The 14,011-nt window shown below is 44.9% G+C and overlaps 1 protein-coding gene across 2 annotated transcripts; it reads left to right on the top strand.

The window, feature by feature from the left end:
• Positions 1 to 4,544: 4,544 nt before the first annotated feature.
• ATP6V1E2 (ATPase H+ transporting V1 subunit E2) lies at positions 4,545 to 12,722 on the top strand. 2 transcript variants are annotated; one of them, XM_082747015.1, is made up of 2 exons: positions 4,545 to 6,451; positions 11,756 to 12,722. In XM_082747015.1, the coding sequence occupies exon 2, from the start codon at positions 11,859 to 11,861 to the stop codon at positions 12,537 to 12,539; it is 681 nt and encodes a 226-aa protein (XP_082603141.1). In that variant the 5' UTR covers positions 4,545 to 6,451; positions 11,756 to 11,858; the 3' UTR covers positions 12,540 to 12,722. The 2 variants fall into 2 exon arrangements, with proteins under 2 accessions (XP_082603141.1, XP_082603142.1); XM_082747016.1 differs by having other exon boundaries at positions 6,083 to 6,460.
• The last annotated feature ends 1,289 nt before the right edge of the window (positions 12,723 to 14,011 follow it).

Below are 14,011 nucleotides of genomic sequence, written 5' to 3'. Positions count from 1 at the left end.
ACTCGAAAATTGTACAAAATAATATGGTATCACTATTTTCAGATATTGGACAGCACATAGCATAGGACTGTGATTCCTGAAAGAAAGTAACAAATGGAAGAAGCCCTGCTGTCCCCCCGAAATTTCTGGTGGAAGTGCCTTTTGAATTGCAGCCAATCAGGGAGAATGTAAAGACCATGGCAGTCTTACTGAGTTGAGGAGATGACTTTTCAAGGCAGAGAATCAGAGAAGAGGGACTATGACAGCAGCAAAGACTCCAGAACTATCCTCCTGAGAGTGCTGCTAATACTAAGCTGCTCATACACACAGTGAAACCCCTCAGTGCTAGCTAAAGGACCACCAGAGAGTGTGGACTGGGTATGGTTGATTTTCAGCCAGCCAGTGTGGAGAGACCTTGTTGAATGTCCAGAAAATTCAGAGAAACTCCAAAAAGTTATACATGAGTAAGGGCTAAATTAGACCTAGAACCTAATACCTCCAGATGTCCCCTTAACAAACTTTATAAACAAGCCTCATAAGAACTAAGCCCACCCACTAGGACCATGACTGCAGGCCAAAACAAATTTCATGATTCTTTAAAGGCCAGCGACAAAATACGGACATTCAACAACACAAAATTCAGAATGTTAAGAATTACCAGATGTGCAAAAAGAGTAAGGAAATACAATCGGGAAAACAATCAGGAAAAACAAACCAGAAATGATGGAGATAGTGAAATTAGCAGATGAAGAATTAAAAAGGCTTGATAATTACATATGAGGACTTAAAGGAAAATGTGAACCTGCCAAGGAAGGGAATGGGAGAGAGAGCAAGAGAACCAAATTGAACTTCTAGAGTTGAAGACTATAATATCTGAAATGAAAATTTCACTGGCTGGGCTTAACAGCAGGTGGGACATTGTAGAGGAAAGTACCTGTAACATTAAAGACATCACACTAGAAATAATGCAGAAAGAAACACAGAGACCAAAAGACCAAGGAAATAATACAGAACATGCAACACAGTAGCTGTGTCCTAAACTGTGGACTCCCGAGCCCTTCAGTAAAGGTCGGAATTTCCAGTAGATTCCACAGGGGCAGGGCTCACCTGCACCCCTTTGGCCCAACAGGTTGTAAAGTTCTGTGATAATGCTTGTTGGTTGGTAAATGCTCCCTGGTCTTAAATGCCCCCACCTTGCCCCCATCACTCCAGGCCTTTTCCTGGCTCCTTCTGACCTCCAGATTCAACATCTAAAGAATTAATGCTTGGCAGAGCTTAGGTCTTTCAAGACCCCACTCCAACTGAGCAGGATCACTCTGGTTGGTTAGTTTAATTATACTGAAGGTCATCCCTGACTGGGGGATGGGTTAGATGGTGGGAGCCCACCTGGGCCTTCCAGTCACCCATCTCAGTAGGAGAAACTCGACCAGAGGACCCTGGGCAAACTCATTTAAACAACTCACATTTTTAAAAGTTCTTACTGAACTTTGTGTTCCGGGAATGTGGACAGGACCCAAGGAGGTGTCTCTCTGGGGCAGCCCACTACAGACCCTCTTCCCAACTTCACATGCCTCTCTCTTTTGTTTGAAGGAGGGTTGCAAACCCTGTGATTGTGGCAATCTCTAGAGGAGACAATGTCCTCATCACCTATCATTCATCTGTATGCAACAGAGAATTGTCGTCACTCCACTGGTGGGCACTGGCCTCTGTGGGAAGGGTTAAGATGAGTATGGGAGGAGGGGTCAGAAATAGTACTTTCTCCAGCAGGGTCAGGGGAAGTCTCTGTGCGTGGTGAGGGGCAGAGTTGGACGGATATGTTCATTCTCTTCCTTGCGAGCCACACCCTTCCCTGGGGCAGGAGTTAAGTTGTGTCTCCCTGCAGAGCCTAGGCTGGTCAAGGACCCAGTGAGACTTAAATCCAAATTGAAGCAGCGCTTGTTGTCTGAATGTGTCCCCTGAGCTGAGGACTGGTAACCAACATTGTTCTTGTGCGTTTCTGAGCAAGTGAAGTACCTGTACTCTCTGGAGATGGCCGTGGCCATAGCTCCCAGGCTGGAGCCTTGGCTGGTCAGCTCCTTCCAAGGGCTTGTGTCCCCCAGGGCTTCTTGCTGACCTTATTCTCACCCTCAGCCCCTCAGGAGGCTTTCTGGGGCTAGGACCGCTGTCCAGTCCCTGCAGGAGAGAGATTCTAGGAAGGAAAGATGACAGGGGCCCTTTAGGCAGGGATGGAAGGGAAGGGCTTCTCTTTTGGGGGAAGCCATCACTGAAAACCTTTTAACTCAGCAACTTTGAAGCGGATTGCTCTTGGGGAGAAGCTAGCCGCTTTGAAGGAACCTTCCTGCAGGTGTTTGAAAAGGAGAAATGACGCTGTGAATTCGTAATGTAAAGTGTGGGGGGGGAACATTTCTTGCCCTGCCTGGTTCTCTCATTCATCTTACCTGCCTGGCTCCTACCAGCACTCGCTTTCTCTGGCCCCAACGGAAGGTTTGCCCCTGGGATGGAGTTCCTGGGTGAAACTGTATGTGGCCCATCACTCCTCAGCCACTGAAGCAGAGATAAAGCGTTATGGCCACTTCTGATTCTCTCTCTGGGTGTCTCCTTTTATTTTCTGATGAAATGAACTCTCTGGCTCTTGCTTTCTTCCCCGTCCGCCCTCAACTTGCTTCCGAGGGAGCAGCACGCAGAATGGCTACTTTCCTGGGTTGGGGTGGGGGAGACCCCAGCGGCGGCGGTGGAGGGGGGACCTCCACCCCACTCCACGCAGCAGAAAGTGCCTCCAGGTCCAGCCCTGCGTCATCAAAGCGGCAGATTCCCCTACCACATCTCCTCTTATCCCAAACTCCCCTTCCCATCTTCTTGTCTAGGGGCTCATCTGTTGCTATCTCTACCCAGCGTTTGGCTCACAGCCAGACTCTTTGGCCTCTGCCACCGTCAGGCTAACCTTCCTAAATCCAGGTTTGGCCAAGTTCCCACCCTGCTCGGAAGCCTTTGCTGAGTCTCCTTTACCCAGGTGCTCCAGCTCTCAATCACGGACGTGTCAAACCTTTCCCAGCTGAACTCCAACCTTCCTTCTGGACATTGCTCACTCCCACTCGCCCCTGTGGGCCTGTCTGCTGTTGCCCAAACCAGTCCTCTCGCACATGCCTACCATCGTGCCTTTGCCCACAGCATCCTCCGTCTCTGGCCCATCTCACTCTTTCTGCCCCCCGAAATGGTCCGCGCTTCATGCCCGTCTTGACCCCTCCCTCCTGGATGAGCCCTTGCTCTCCCAACGGCTCCTTCAGCTGAAGCCTGCAGCCTGCGTCCTTTCCTGGCTGCCATCCCAACCCATTCTGGGTGCCAGGCACCTCTCTACATTTCTGAGCCAAGGTCCTCTCTGGAAACTCGAAGGCGTTGCTTAGAATCGGATGTCCAGGCAGACTTGAGGGATTCTTGTCTATTTGGATAAATTCTCCTTCATGAATACTACCAACTCGCTACCTTTTCCGGGGTAGGTGTCTGTGAGGTGCCTCCAGAGTGAGGTGTCTGTGCTCACAGATGGTATATCTGGAACCACCCGCTACCCAGTTTACCTGTCCAAAGGGTGATATGTCATAGAAGAGTGCATGATGAGCTTGGAAGGGGGCTTGGGGTTACGTCTCTTCATTCATCTAATTTTCTGGCAACTGCTGCTTCCTAACACAGCAGGTGAGGACCTGTTCATCCCTTCATCCTCCCCATTACATCTTGGGCTTGGGAGATAGGGCTGGTGTCTGCCTTGCTCTCAACCTCCAGTGTCTGGTCCATAATAGGTATTCAACCCCTATTTGTCAAAAGAAAAAAAAGGGGGGATGCCCCTTGCCACATATTTAGTATTTGAAATTCCCCCAAAGGAGTCATTATTCTAAAATTTCCTCACCCGCTTCCTGGGCTCTGCAAGTTACTCTGTGCTCCAAGGTCTGGAAAGCCCCTTCCTTCCCTCACTCTGTCATCTCCACGGGTCTGGAGGCCCATGTTTAGTGCTTCTTCTCCTTTGGCTAGGGTAGGGAGCCCACACCCAGACATGGCTGCCCTCAGACTTGCGTACAGACCCCAGCGGGAATGCAGAACACTTGCTCCACAGTGTGCGCACGGCTCCAGACTGACGAACGCATTTTGCCCACCAGACCCTTCTGCCTCCTCTTCCCCTCTATCATGGTCCTGGGGATGCTGCACTTGGCAGGGTATACACAGACCACAGAGGTGAGGGCCAGAGAAGAGAGCTTTCCCAGCGCACACCTCCTTTAAGGACCCCGCCTATGCCCCATGCACACCAAGTCAGCGGTTTTGAAAATGTCCCCTTCCCCAAGGTCAGGAGCAGGGATTTCCAGGGTGTTAGCAAGCTTCTATTGCGCGACCTGGGTGATGGCTACAGGATATTTGCCTCGTAGTAATTCCTTAAGCCATACATTTACGTTTGATATGCTTTTTTGAATGTGTGTTATATTGCACATAGAAAAGACAAAAAAAAAAAAAAAGAAAAGAAAAGAAGGAAGTCCCCTCCCCCTCCAGCCTCGTGCTCTACTCTCACACCCTTAATCCAATCCATCCTTGTTTAACCAGTTCCTATTTCCACACAGCCCCTGCGGGAGAAGGAGCCCCCTGTCCTCAAGGAATTTCCTCGAGGAAGCCAGGTAATTGGAGCAACAAAAGACACGGCCTCCAGCTCTGCCTTATATCTGGAAAATAGGCCATCCTGTCATAATTCTGAGGAGCCCAGAGGTCAAGGAAGTGGTGGGGCTCAAACTGGGCCTTGAAGATACTGGTGGGATTCAGGTAAGCGGAGAGAAGCAGAAAAGGGCTTTTTAGCCTGGAGAATAGCATGATCTAAAAAAGCTGCTAGGTGGGATGGAGCTGGTGCTGAATAGTCCTCGAGAATGGAACTGGCGTCTACAGCCATACCACCCTGAACGCGCCCGATCTCATCTGATCTCGAAAGCTAAGCAGGGTCGGGCCTGGTTAGTACTTGGATGGGAGAATGGAACTGGCATGGAGAGCCCTGGATGCTGTCCCCAGCCCCGAGGGAGGGCAGGGCGGGCGCCATTCCAGTGTCCATCTGCCTCGTGGGCATGGAGGGGTCTGTGTCCTTAGCAAGAGCGGAAATGTGCGTTTCACATTTCTTGGTTTGTTTTGTTCAAGCCACGGGCTCGTGTGGGCTCATAATCCCCATCCCAGACAGACTGGAGGTTCTATCTTTCCAGACACATTGCAGCCACTTGGTCAGGTCCTGCCTTGACAAGCTGTTTTGAAGTCAGAGTGCAGGAGGCGACGGGAACTTAGGACAGCGGGTTCATGGAACAGTCCTGCGTGCCAGCCTGTGAGCTGACTTCACCCCCTGCTCTGCCCAAGCGTCCTGGGATTTGGGACGTTACCCACCATCGCCAAGGATGTGGCTGGTCACCTGAGACTGTGGGGAAGGGGGCCACAGAGGGCTGGGAGGTTCCCAAGCTCCACGTGGGGCTACAAAGTTTCATACATCGGGAGGCAAGACTCGGGTGTGTTTCCAGTCCCTTTGGGAATGGAACTCCGATCGGTTGTAAGTACTCTATACACACACAGTGACTGTGATGGGGCTGAAGCCTGAAGCGGAGAAGAGCCGGTAATACGAGCAGTAGGAATGAGAACCAGCACCAGCAGGTGCGGAGAGGAACACTGCAGCTGGCGTGAGGCTGAACACGGGCTCCTTCCATCTGATCCTCATGAAGATACCCCCACGTGGACGCCGTTGGCACTTCCACGAGAGAAGAGCGCGGACACTTTGAGGTGTGAGCTGTCATGGAAGTGGTCAAGGCAGAACTAGGATCCGAATTCCAGAAATCTGACTCCAGCACCCATGCCGTGCAAGCTGGTGATGCCCATGGAAGCCCTGCCCGGTCTGGGAAAGGAGGTTCTTCCTCACCGACCGACCAGAGGGGAGTCCAGGGGCCCCTGTGGTGGGTGCGGCACTCTTAAAGAGCGTCTGGCAAATTTTGTTTGCGCTGGTTTCTTCTGAAACAGCCTTTGAATTTGGCTTCCCGTGCGACCCACATACAGGGAAGGAAGGTCATGATCTGCCAACGTGACAGTCGTATTTTTCATTAGTCAATGCACAAGCTGGCTGCCCAGGTTCACACACAGATCTGTTTCTGAGGGCTTGGAGAAAGCAAGCCCACCCCAGAGCTGAAGCCTCCTCGTGCCAACTGCATTGAGATTCTGAGGATGCAAGGGTGGCCCCCAACCTGGTCCGTGAGCCAAGGAAATCCCTCTAGGCCTCCTTTTGGCAGGCTTGGCCAGCCTTCCCCAGCGACAGCCTGGCTCTCAGGACTTGAGTTGCTGCCTGGTCAGACGGTGACGGTCGGTCGTCGGCAGAGAGAAGGAAGCAACAGTGCCAGGCTCCAGTGTGCGTTCCAAGTTCTACATTCCGTGCACAGACTCCTGGCGCCAGAGCGAAGGCTTACCCTTGGCAGGACACTGGGTAAGTAGGGTACATTTTTCCCTCTACAACATCACCTGAGGCTTTTCGAATCTCCTACTCTCTACGCTTTCATTCACAGTGGCTCCTAAAGCTGGTGACCAAGGGGGGGTTACCCTGGAAGACTAAAAAAAACCCAAAAAACATTTAATTATCTTATTTAGAAGCAGAGAATATTGTGCTCTGCTTACAAAAGTGCAGTGTTTTAAAAAATTACATCCTGAAACAAGGGGACGGTTTGCAAGATTTCAAACACCAAATCTTCGTCTTTATCACCAGTGGTGGTTGGTTTTACCACCAAACTTGGTGAGTAATTCAACTTTCTGGGCATTCTTTTCTTTTCTTTTCTTTTTTAATTGTGGCTTAAAAAAAAAAAAATATATATATATATATATATATATACACAATAGGAAATCTACCCACTTAACAAATTTTTAAGTATATGGTACAGTATTGTTAACTGTATCTGCATTGTACCATGACAGATCCCTAGATCTGCGTGACTGAAACGCTATACCCATTAAACAGTGATTGTCCATTTCCCCCATCCCTAGTCCCAGGCAACCACCATTCTGCTTTCTGCTTCTGACTTTGACTTCTTTAGATACCTCATGCAAATAGCATATGCAGCATTTGTCCTTCTCTGATTGACTTATTTCACTTAGCATAATATCCTTAAGATTCATCCATGTTGCCACATATCATAGGATTTTCTTTTTTTTTTTTTTAAAGGTTGAATAATACTCCATTCTGTGTATGTACCACATAATTTATATCCATTCATTGGTGATGGAAGCACAGTTAGGTTGTTTTCATATCTTGGCTGGTGTGAATAGTTTTTACAGTAAACATCAAAGTGCTAATGTCTCTTTAAGATCCTGATTTTTTTTTAAAGATTTTATTTATTTATTTGACAGACAGAGATCACAAGTAGGCAGAGAAGCAGGCAGAGAGAGGAGAAAGCAGGCTTTCTGCCCCGCAGAGAGCCCGATGCGGGGCTCGATTCCAGGACCCTGGGATCATGACCTGAGCTGAAGGCAGAGGCCTCAACCACTGAGCCACCCAGGCGCCCCATCTCTTCAAGATCCTGATTTTAATTCTTCTGGATAAATACCCAGAAGTGGGGTTGCAGAGAGAGAGGGGAAAGCAGGCTTCCTGCTGAGCAGAGAGCCCGATGTGGGGCTCAATCCCAAGATGCTGAGATCATGACCTGAGCCAAAGGCAGAGGCTTCACCCCCTGAGCCACCCGGGTGCATCAGTGCTCATTACTCTTAATCCACTTTATTTCACTCATCCCCCCACCAGTCTCTTCTCTAAAAGCAACCACTTTGTCCTCTGTATTTAAGAGTCTGGTTTTTTTTTTGTCTCTTTTTTGTTTACTCACTTGTCTTGTTTCTTAACTTCCACATATGAGTGAAATCATATGTTATTTGTCTTTCTCCAACTGACTTATTTTACTTAGCATTATATTGAATAGGACTGTTTTCTTAATTTCCTTTTTGCATTACTCATTGTTAGTCAGAAACACAACTGATTTTTGTGTGTTGATTTCATATCCTGCAAACTTGATGAATTTTTTTATCAGTTCCAGCTGGGCTTTTTAATTTTTTTTTTAAGAATCATTAAGGTTTTCTAGATATGGGATATAAGGTATGAGATAATTTTACCTCTTTTTCTGATTTAGAAAACTTTCCTTTCTTTCTTGTCTAAATGCTATAGCTAAGACTTCTAGTAAATATGTTGAATAAAAGTGGCAAAAGTGGGCATCATTATTTTGTTCCTGATTTTAGAGGAAAGACAGATCTTTCAGTGTTTCACTGTTAAGTACATTAGCTCTGGGCTTTTTATATATGGCCTGTCCTATATGGAGGTAATTTCCTTCTATTCCTATTTTTTGAGTGTTTTTATCATAAAAGGATGATGAATTTTGTTAATTGCTTTTATGCATCTGTTGAAATCATCACGTAATTTGATCCCTCATTCTGTTACTGTGGTGTATCACACTGATAGATTTTTGTATGTTGAACCATCTTTGTGTCACAAGGATTAACACCACTGGCTAAGGTGTATGATTCTATGTGCTGTTGAATTGGGTTTGTTAGTATTAGTCATTAGGAATATTGGCCTGTGGTCTTTTCTTGCAGTGTCTTTGGCTTTGATATCAGGGTAATGCCAGCCTCATGAAATAACTTCCAAAGTGTTTCCCATTCTTCAGTTTTTTGGAAGAGTTTGAGAAAGATTAGCATTAATATTTTAATTTTTGGTAGATTCTCCAATGGGCCGTCTGGTCCTGGGCTTTTGTTTATTGGGAAGATTTGATTACTTATTTGATCTCCTTACTTGTTATAGGTATGTTCAGATTTTCAGTTTCTGGTTTGTTGTATGTTTCTAGGAATTTAGTTCTTCTGGGTTTTTCAATTTATCATTATGTAACTGTTTATTGTAGTCTTTTATAATCCTTTTTTACTTTTGTGGCTGCAGTAATACTCATTTTTCATTTCTGATTTTATTTGAATCTTTTTTTTTAAGTCTAGCTGAAGGTTTGCCAATTTTATCTTTTCAAAAATCAACTTGTAGTTTTAATGATTTTTCTCCATTTTTGTTTCATGTATTTCTGCTTTAATCTTTATTTTTAAAAATATTTATTTATTTATTAGTTTGTTTATTTATTCATTCATTCAGAGCAAGTGGAGAGGGGTAGAGGGAGAGCAAGAGAGAATCCCAAGCAGGTTCCATGCCCAGTGTGGAGTCTGACTTGGAGCTCAATCTCACAACCCTGAGATCATGAACCAAGCTGAAATCAAGAGTCAGATGCTCATAAGACTAAGCCACCCAAGCGCTGAACGAATCTTTATTATTTATTTTATTTTTCTGATTTTTGGGCTGATTTGTTCTTCTTTTTCTAGATCCTTGAGGTGTAGAGATAGATTGTTTGAGATTTTTCTTCTTTTTTTAAATATAGGCATTGGCTGCTATAAACTTCCCTCTTAGTACTGCTTTACCTGCATACCATAAGTTCTGATTATGTTGTGTTTTCATTTTTGTTTGGCTCAAGATATTTTCTAATTTCTCTTTTGATTTCTTCTTTGACCCATTGGTTGTACAAGAGAGTATTGTTCAATTTCCACATATTTGTGAATTTTCCAGTTTTTCCTTCTGCTATTGATTTCCAGTTTCATTCCATTGTGGTCAGAAGAGATACTTGCTATGATTTCAGTCTTCTTAAATTTGTTAAGAATTTGTTTTATGACCTTACATGACCTGTGCTAGAAAATTGTTTCCCATGTGCTTGAGAAGAATGTATATTCTGCTGCTGTTGGATGGACTGTTCTGGGTATGTCTGTCTATGTGTCTGATGGTTCCATTTGGTTTTTATTTTTGTTCAAGCACTTCTGTTTCCTTGTTGGTCTTCTGTCTGGATATTGTATCCATTATTGAAATAGGATATTAAAACCTCCTAATATTGGGACGCCTGGGTGGCTCAGTTGGTTAAGCAGCTGCCTTCAGCTCAGGTCATGATCCCAGCGTCCTGGGATTGAGTCCCACATCGGGCTCCTTGCTCCGCAGGGAGGCTGCTTCTCCCTCTGACTCTGTCTGCCACTCTGCCTGTGCTCGCTCTTGCTCTCTCTCTCTCTCTGACAAATAAATAAATAAAATCTTTAAAAAAAAAAAAACCTCCTAATATTACTGCATTGATGTCTATTACTCCCTTCAGTTCTGACATTTGCTTCATATATTTGGGGGCTCTGATATTAGGTGTATATATATATTTATAATTATTATATCTTCCTGGTGAATTGACCCTTCATCATTATATGTCTTTTTTTTTTTCCTTATGACAGTTTTTGGCTTAAAGTCTGTTTTGTATGACATAAGAATGGACACTCCTGCTCTCTTTTGGTTACCATTTGCGCAGAATATCTTTTTCCATTCTTTCACTTTCAGCCTATGCGCATCATCTAAAGTGAGTATCTTGTAGACAGCATATATTTGCGTTTTTAAAAAATGTGTATCTGTTCAGATACTCTATGGAGTTTAATCAGTTTACATTTAAAGTAATTATTTATAGGGAAGAACATGCTATTGCCATTTTGGTAATTGTTTTATGTATGTCCTGTAGCTTTTTTGCCCCTCTTCCTTTCTTGCTGCCTTACTTTATATTTTGTTGACTGGTTTTAGTGACAAGACTTGATTTCTTTCGTATTTTCATTTGTGAACCTGGATGTCCATTTCCTTCGTCAGACTTGGAGGAGTGTTTGGCCATTATTTCTTCAAATATACTTTCTGTCACTGGAAATCTCATACTGCATATATTGATTCACTTAATGTTTTCCCACGTGTCCCTTAGGCTTTCTTAACTTTCTTCTTTTTCTTCTTTTTTCCTTAGTGTGTGTCTCTGCCTGGGTAATTTCAGATGAGCTGTCTTTGAATTTGCTGGCTCATTCTTCTCTAAATTAAGTTTGTCATTGAACTTCTGCAGTGAATTTCTCAATTCGGTTATATTCTTTAGCTCCAAAATTTGTTTGGTTCTTTTAAAATATTTTCTCTCTCTGCTGCTGTTAGTCTTATTTTATTCATGTATCATTTTCCTGAGCTCATTAAGCATCACAGGAAGACCTTTTTTTTTCCCCTCTAGGAAGGCTTTTTAAGATCTGGATTCTCAGACCCTACTTGCAGAGATTCTAATTCAGTAGTCTGTAGTGGAGCCTAGAAATCTGTTTTTCTGAAAGTTTCCCTGGGTGATTCAGATGTACATATAGAGTTGGAAAACACTTGCAATGAAAAGACTACCTTCAACCCCTCCCACCTCCCTCTTCTCTCCAAGGTGCCACCATCTGTCTGCCAGTGTTCTGCCTCTGCATTATCTAAGGGATCTTGAAACCCTTCTGCCTCCAGGCAGCTTTCCTGGATTGAATCCTGTCTGACCATGAATTTCTTAGCATTCTCCCTAGCCCTTGCCAGCCCAAAATGGGCCTATACTACCTATTTATGTATTAATTTGGCATTTCATCCCTTCAGTTTGCTATATGAGTCTTAAGCCATCATTGTCTAAAAAAAAACTTCTGGACTAAGTCTGCCCTAAGTTTTTTATTATTTAATGATGAAAAAGTGGTGAGTATAGTAGAGATAGAACTCTGCGCACCCAGGTTCATGTCTCTGTCCTTACAGGGTATGGCCTGGGATAGGTTGCTTTTCCTTTCTCGGCCTCAGTTTCCTCATCTGTGAAATGAGCAGTGACTAGATGTTCACCATGATCCTTACTTTTAGACTCTGACTCTCTTCTTTCTTCTCTCCTGCACTCCATAGCCAAAGAAGTGGAATTCTGAAGTTATTCCTGAAACTCTGCCCTAAATCAAAGGAGCCAGAGGGCCTGCAAGTTCCCCCTGTTCTTCCCTTTCCAGAAGCAACAATGGCCTTGAGTGATGTTGATGTGCAGAAGCAGATTAAGCACATGATGGCTTTCATTGAGCAGGAAGCCAATGAGAAGGCAGAAGAAATAGATGCCAAGTCTGAGGAAGAGTTCAACATCGAGAAAGGACACCTTGTGCAAACCCAACGACTGAAGATTATGGAGTATTACGAGAAGAAGGAGAAGCAGATAGAACAGCAGAAGAAGATCCAGATGTCCACCATGAGGAATCAGGCCAGGCTGAAAGTCCTGAGAGCCCGAGATGACCTCATCTCGGAGTTGCTGAATGATGCAAAGCTGAGACTCAGCAGGATTGTGGCAGATCCAGAAATCTACCAGGGGCTGCTGGATAAGCTAGTGCTTCAGGGTCTGCTCCGGCTGCTTGAGCCTGTGGTAATTGTCCGCTGCAGGCCACAGGACATCCTCCTGGTGGAGGCTGCGGTGCAAAAAGCCATCCCCGAGTATATGATCATCTCCCAAAAATGTGTGGAAGTCCAAATTGATCAAGAGGTGCACCTGGCTATGAATACAGCTGGAGGTGTGGAGGTTTACAGTGGCAATCAGAGAATAAAGGTTTCCAATACCCTAGAAAGTCGACTGGATCTCTTGGCCCAACAAAAGATGCCTGAAATACGAGAGGCCTTGTTTGGAGCCAATGCCAACAGAAAGTTTTTTATATAAGCCTCTGCCAAGTGAAACTCAGGTTGAATTGCTAAGCCATTGAAAGCATATGTTATTAGGGCAAAGGAAACTAATCAGGTTTCCTCCTCTTTGTTGCTTTGATAGGATTCTGTCTTCTTTCATGAAATACCCTTGGAATAGCTAAAGGCATATTTTGGAATAAAACCTGAAAATGCTTAGAAATCTAATTCTGGTTTATCCATACATACTGAATCTTCTGGTCAGTTCAATAGTCTCAGTTGAAGAGAGTAAAATTTGCTCTTTAGCTTGTCCTTTGGTTGAGATGTGAATGATGTTAATGATTTGTGGGTCTGAGTACTCTAAAATCCTTTAATATTATCTGAAGTGTGTTTTATTTCTTTTGCTTCTGCTTTCTGTACTTATTTAGTGAAGTTTAGGGATCTTTTTTTGGACAAGGCCAACTTCGTGGGCGTGACTGGAATAGTCACATAGGGTTCTATGTGCAAAATAGCCCAGTCCTTGAGGTTTAATGCTCTGTAGCCAGTGACTTGAAATTCTTAGTTTTATCTTTGAAACTGTGTTTTGTAAGTGACTTTGGAGCATGGGCTGGGGGCTTGGAGCCTTGGCTTATGCACTGTACCAACTACCAAAGCCTACCCTTCTCCCTGGGATGGCTTCCTGGCCACTCACTTCCCAGCTTGCTGGTGCCCAAGACCCACTTTCCCCCTCTCACCTGGTCCACATTGCTGCTTCTGCCTTTGGTGAGGGCTGGGTGTGCCTGCAGGGAGGCTCAGGGATGTGCGCAGGCTCTGCCGAGTCACAGTGCTGAACATAGTGGTGGCCATCTCTGCCCCAGGATGGCAGCTCTGCGGCACATTCAGCAAGTGACCTGGTGAGGTTGGGTCTCTTGCCCGCTCCATACTGAGCACATCCTGGTGTGGAGGTTTACCTGGGACTCCCTTGTCTGCTATGGGTGTGGTCTACTGGAATGGAAGCTGTTTGGCTTGACCCTTAACCCCAGCGGGGGCATAGCACATAAATCTAGGGGCTGGTGGGAAGGAGGACCCAGCAGTTGTCAAGCTTGCTGGGCCTGAGACTCAGGTTGGGAACTTTAGGACTTTATGAAGGTCTGTACTTGCCCCGGAAAGTATCCCAGTCCATCAGACAGCTCAGTGCTTAGGGGGACTTAGGCTCATTTCTTTGGCCAGTTTGAAACATCTTCCAGGAGAAGCCAAGAAATACAGGTTGCATAATTTTGGTGATTCTCCATATAGGTATTGCACTATATAAAGAAAAATGATAAAATTCATGTTAATGGTTGAAAATTCTAATTTTTATTTACTTATCCATTAAAGAGCAAATAAATACCTTAAGTCAAAAGAGAGACCCCAGAAGAAAGAAAAAAATTTTATCTTTTAGGACTCTCCCTATACTTCTTGAACAAAGGATTCTTACATTTTCCTTTTGCATTGGGCCTGTAAATTAGGTTGCTAGTTCTGTAAGTTTATGTT

This window comes from Mustela nivalis (assembly GCF_964662115.1).
Source record: "Mustela nivalis genome assembly, chromosome: 8".
NCBI lineage: Eukaryota > Metazoa > Chordata > Mammalia > Carnivora > Mustelidae > Mustela > Mustela nivalis.
Note: the sequence above shows the minus strand (reverse complement) of the source record. Positions and strands in the feature narration are given on the sequence as shown.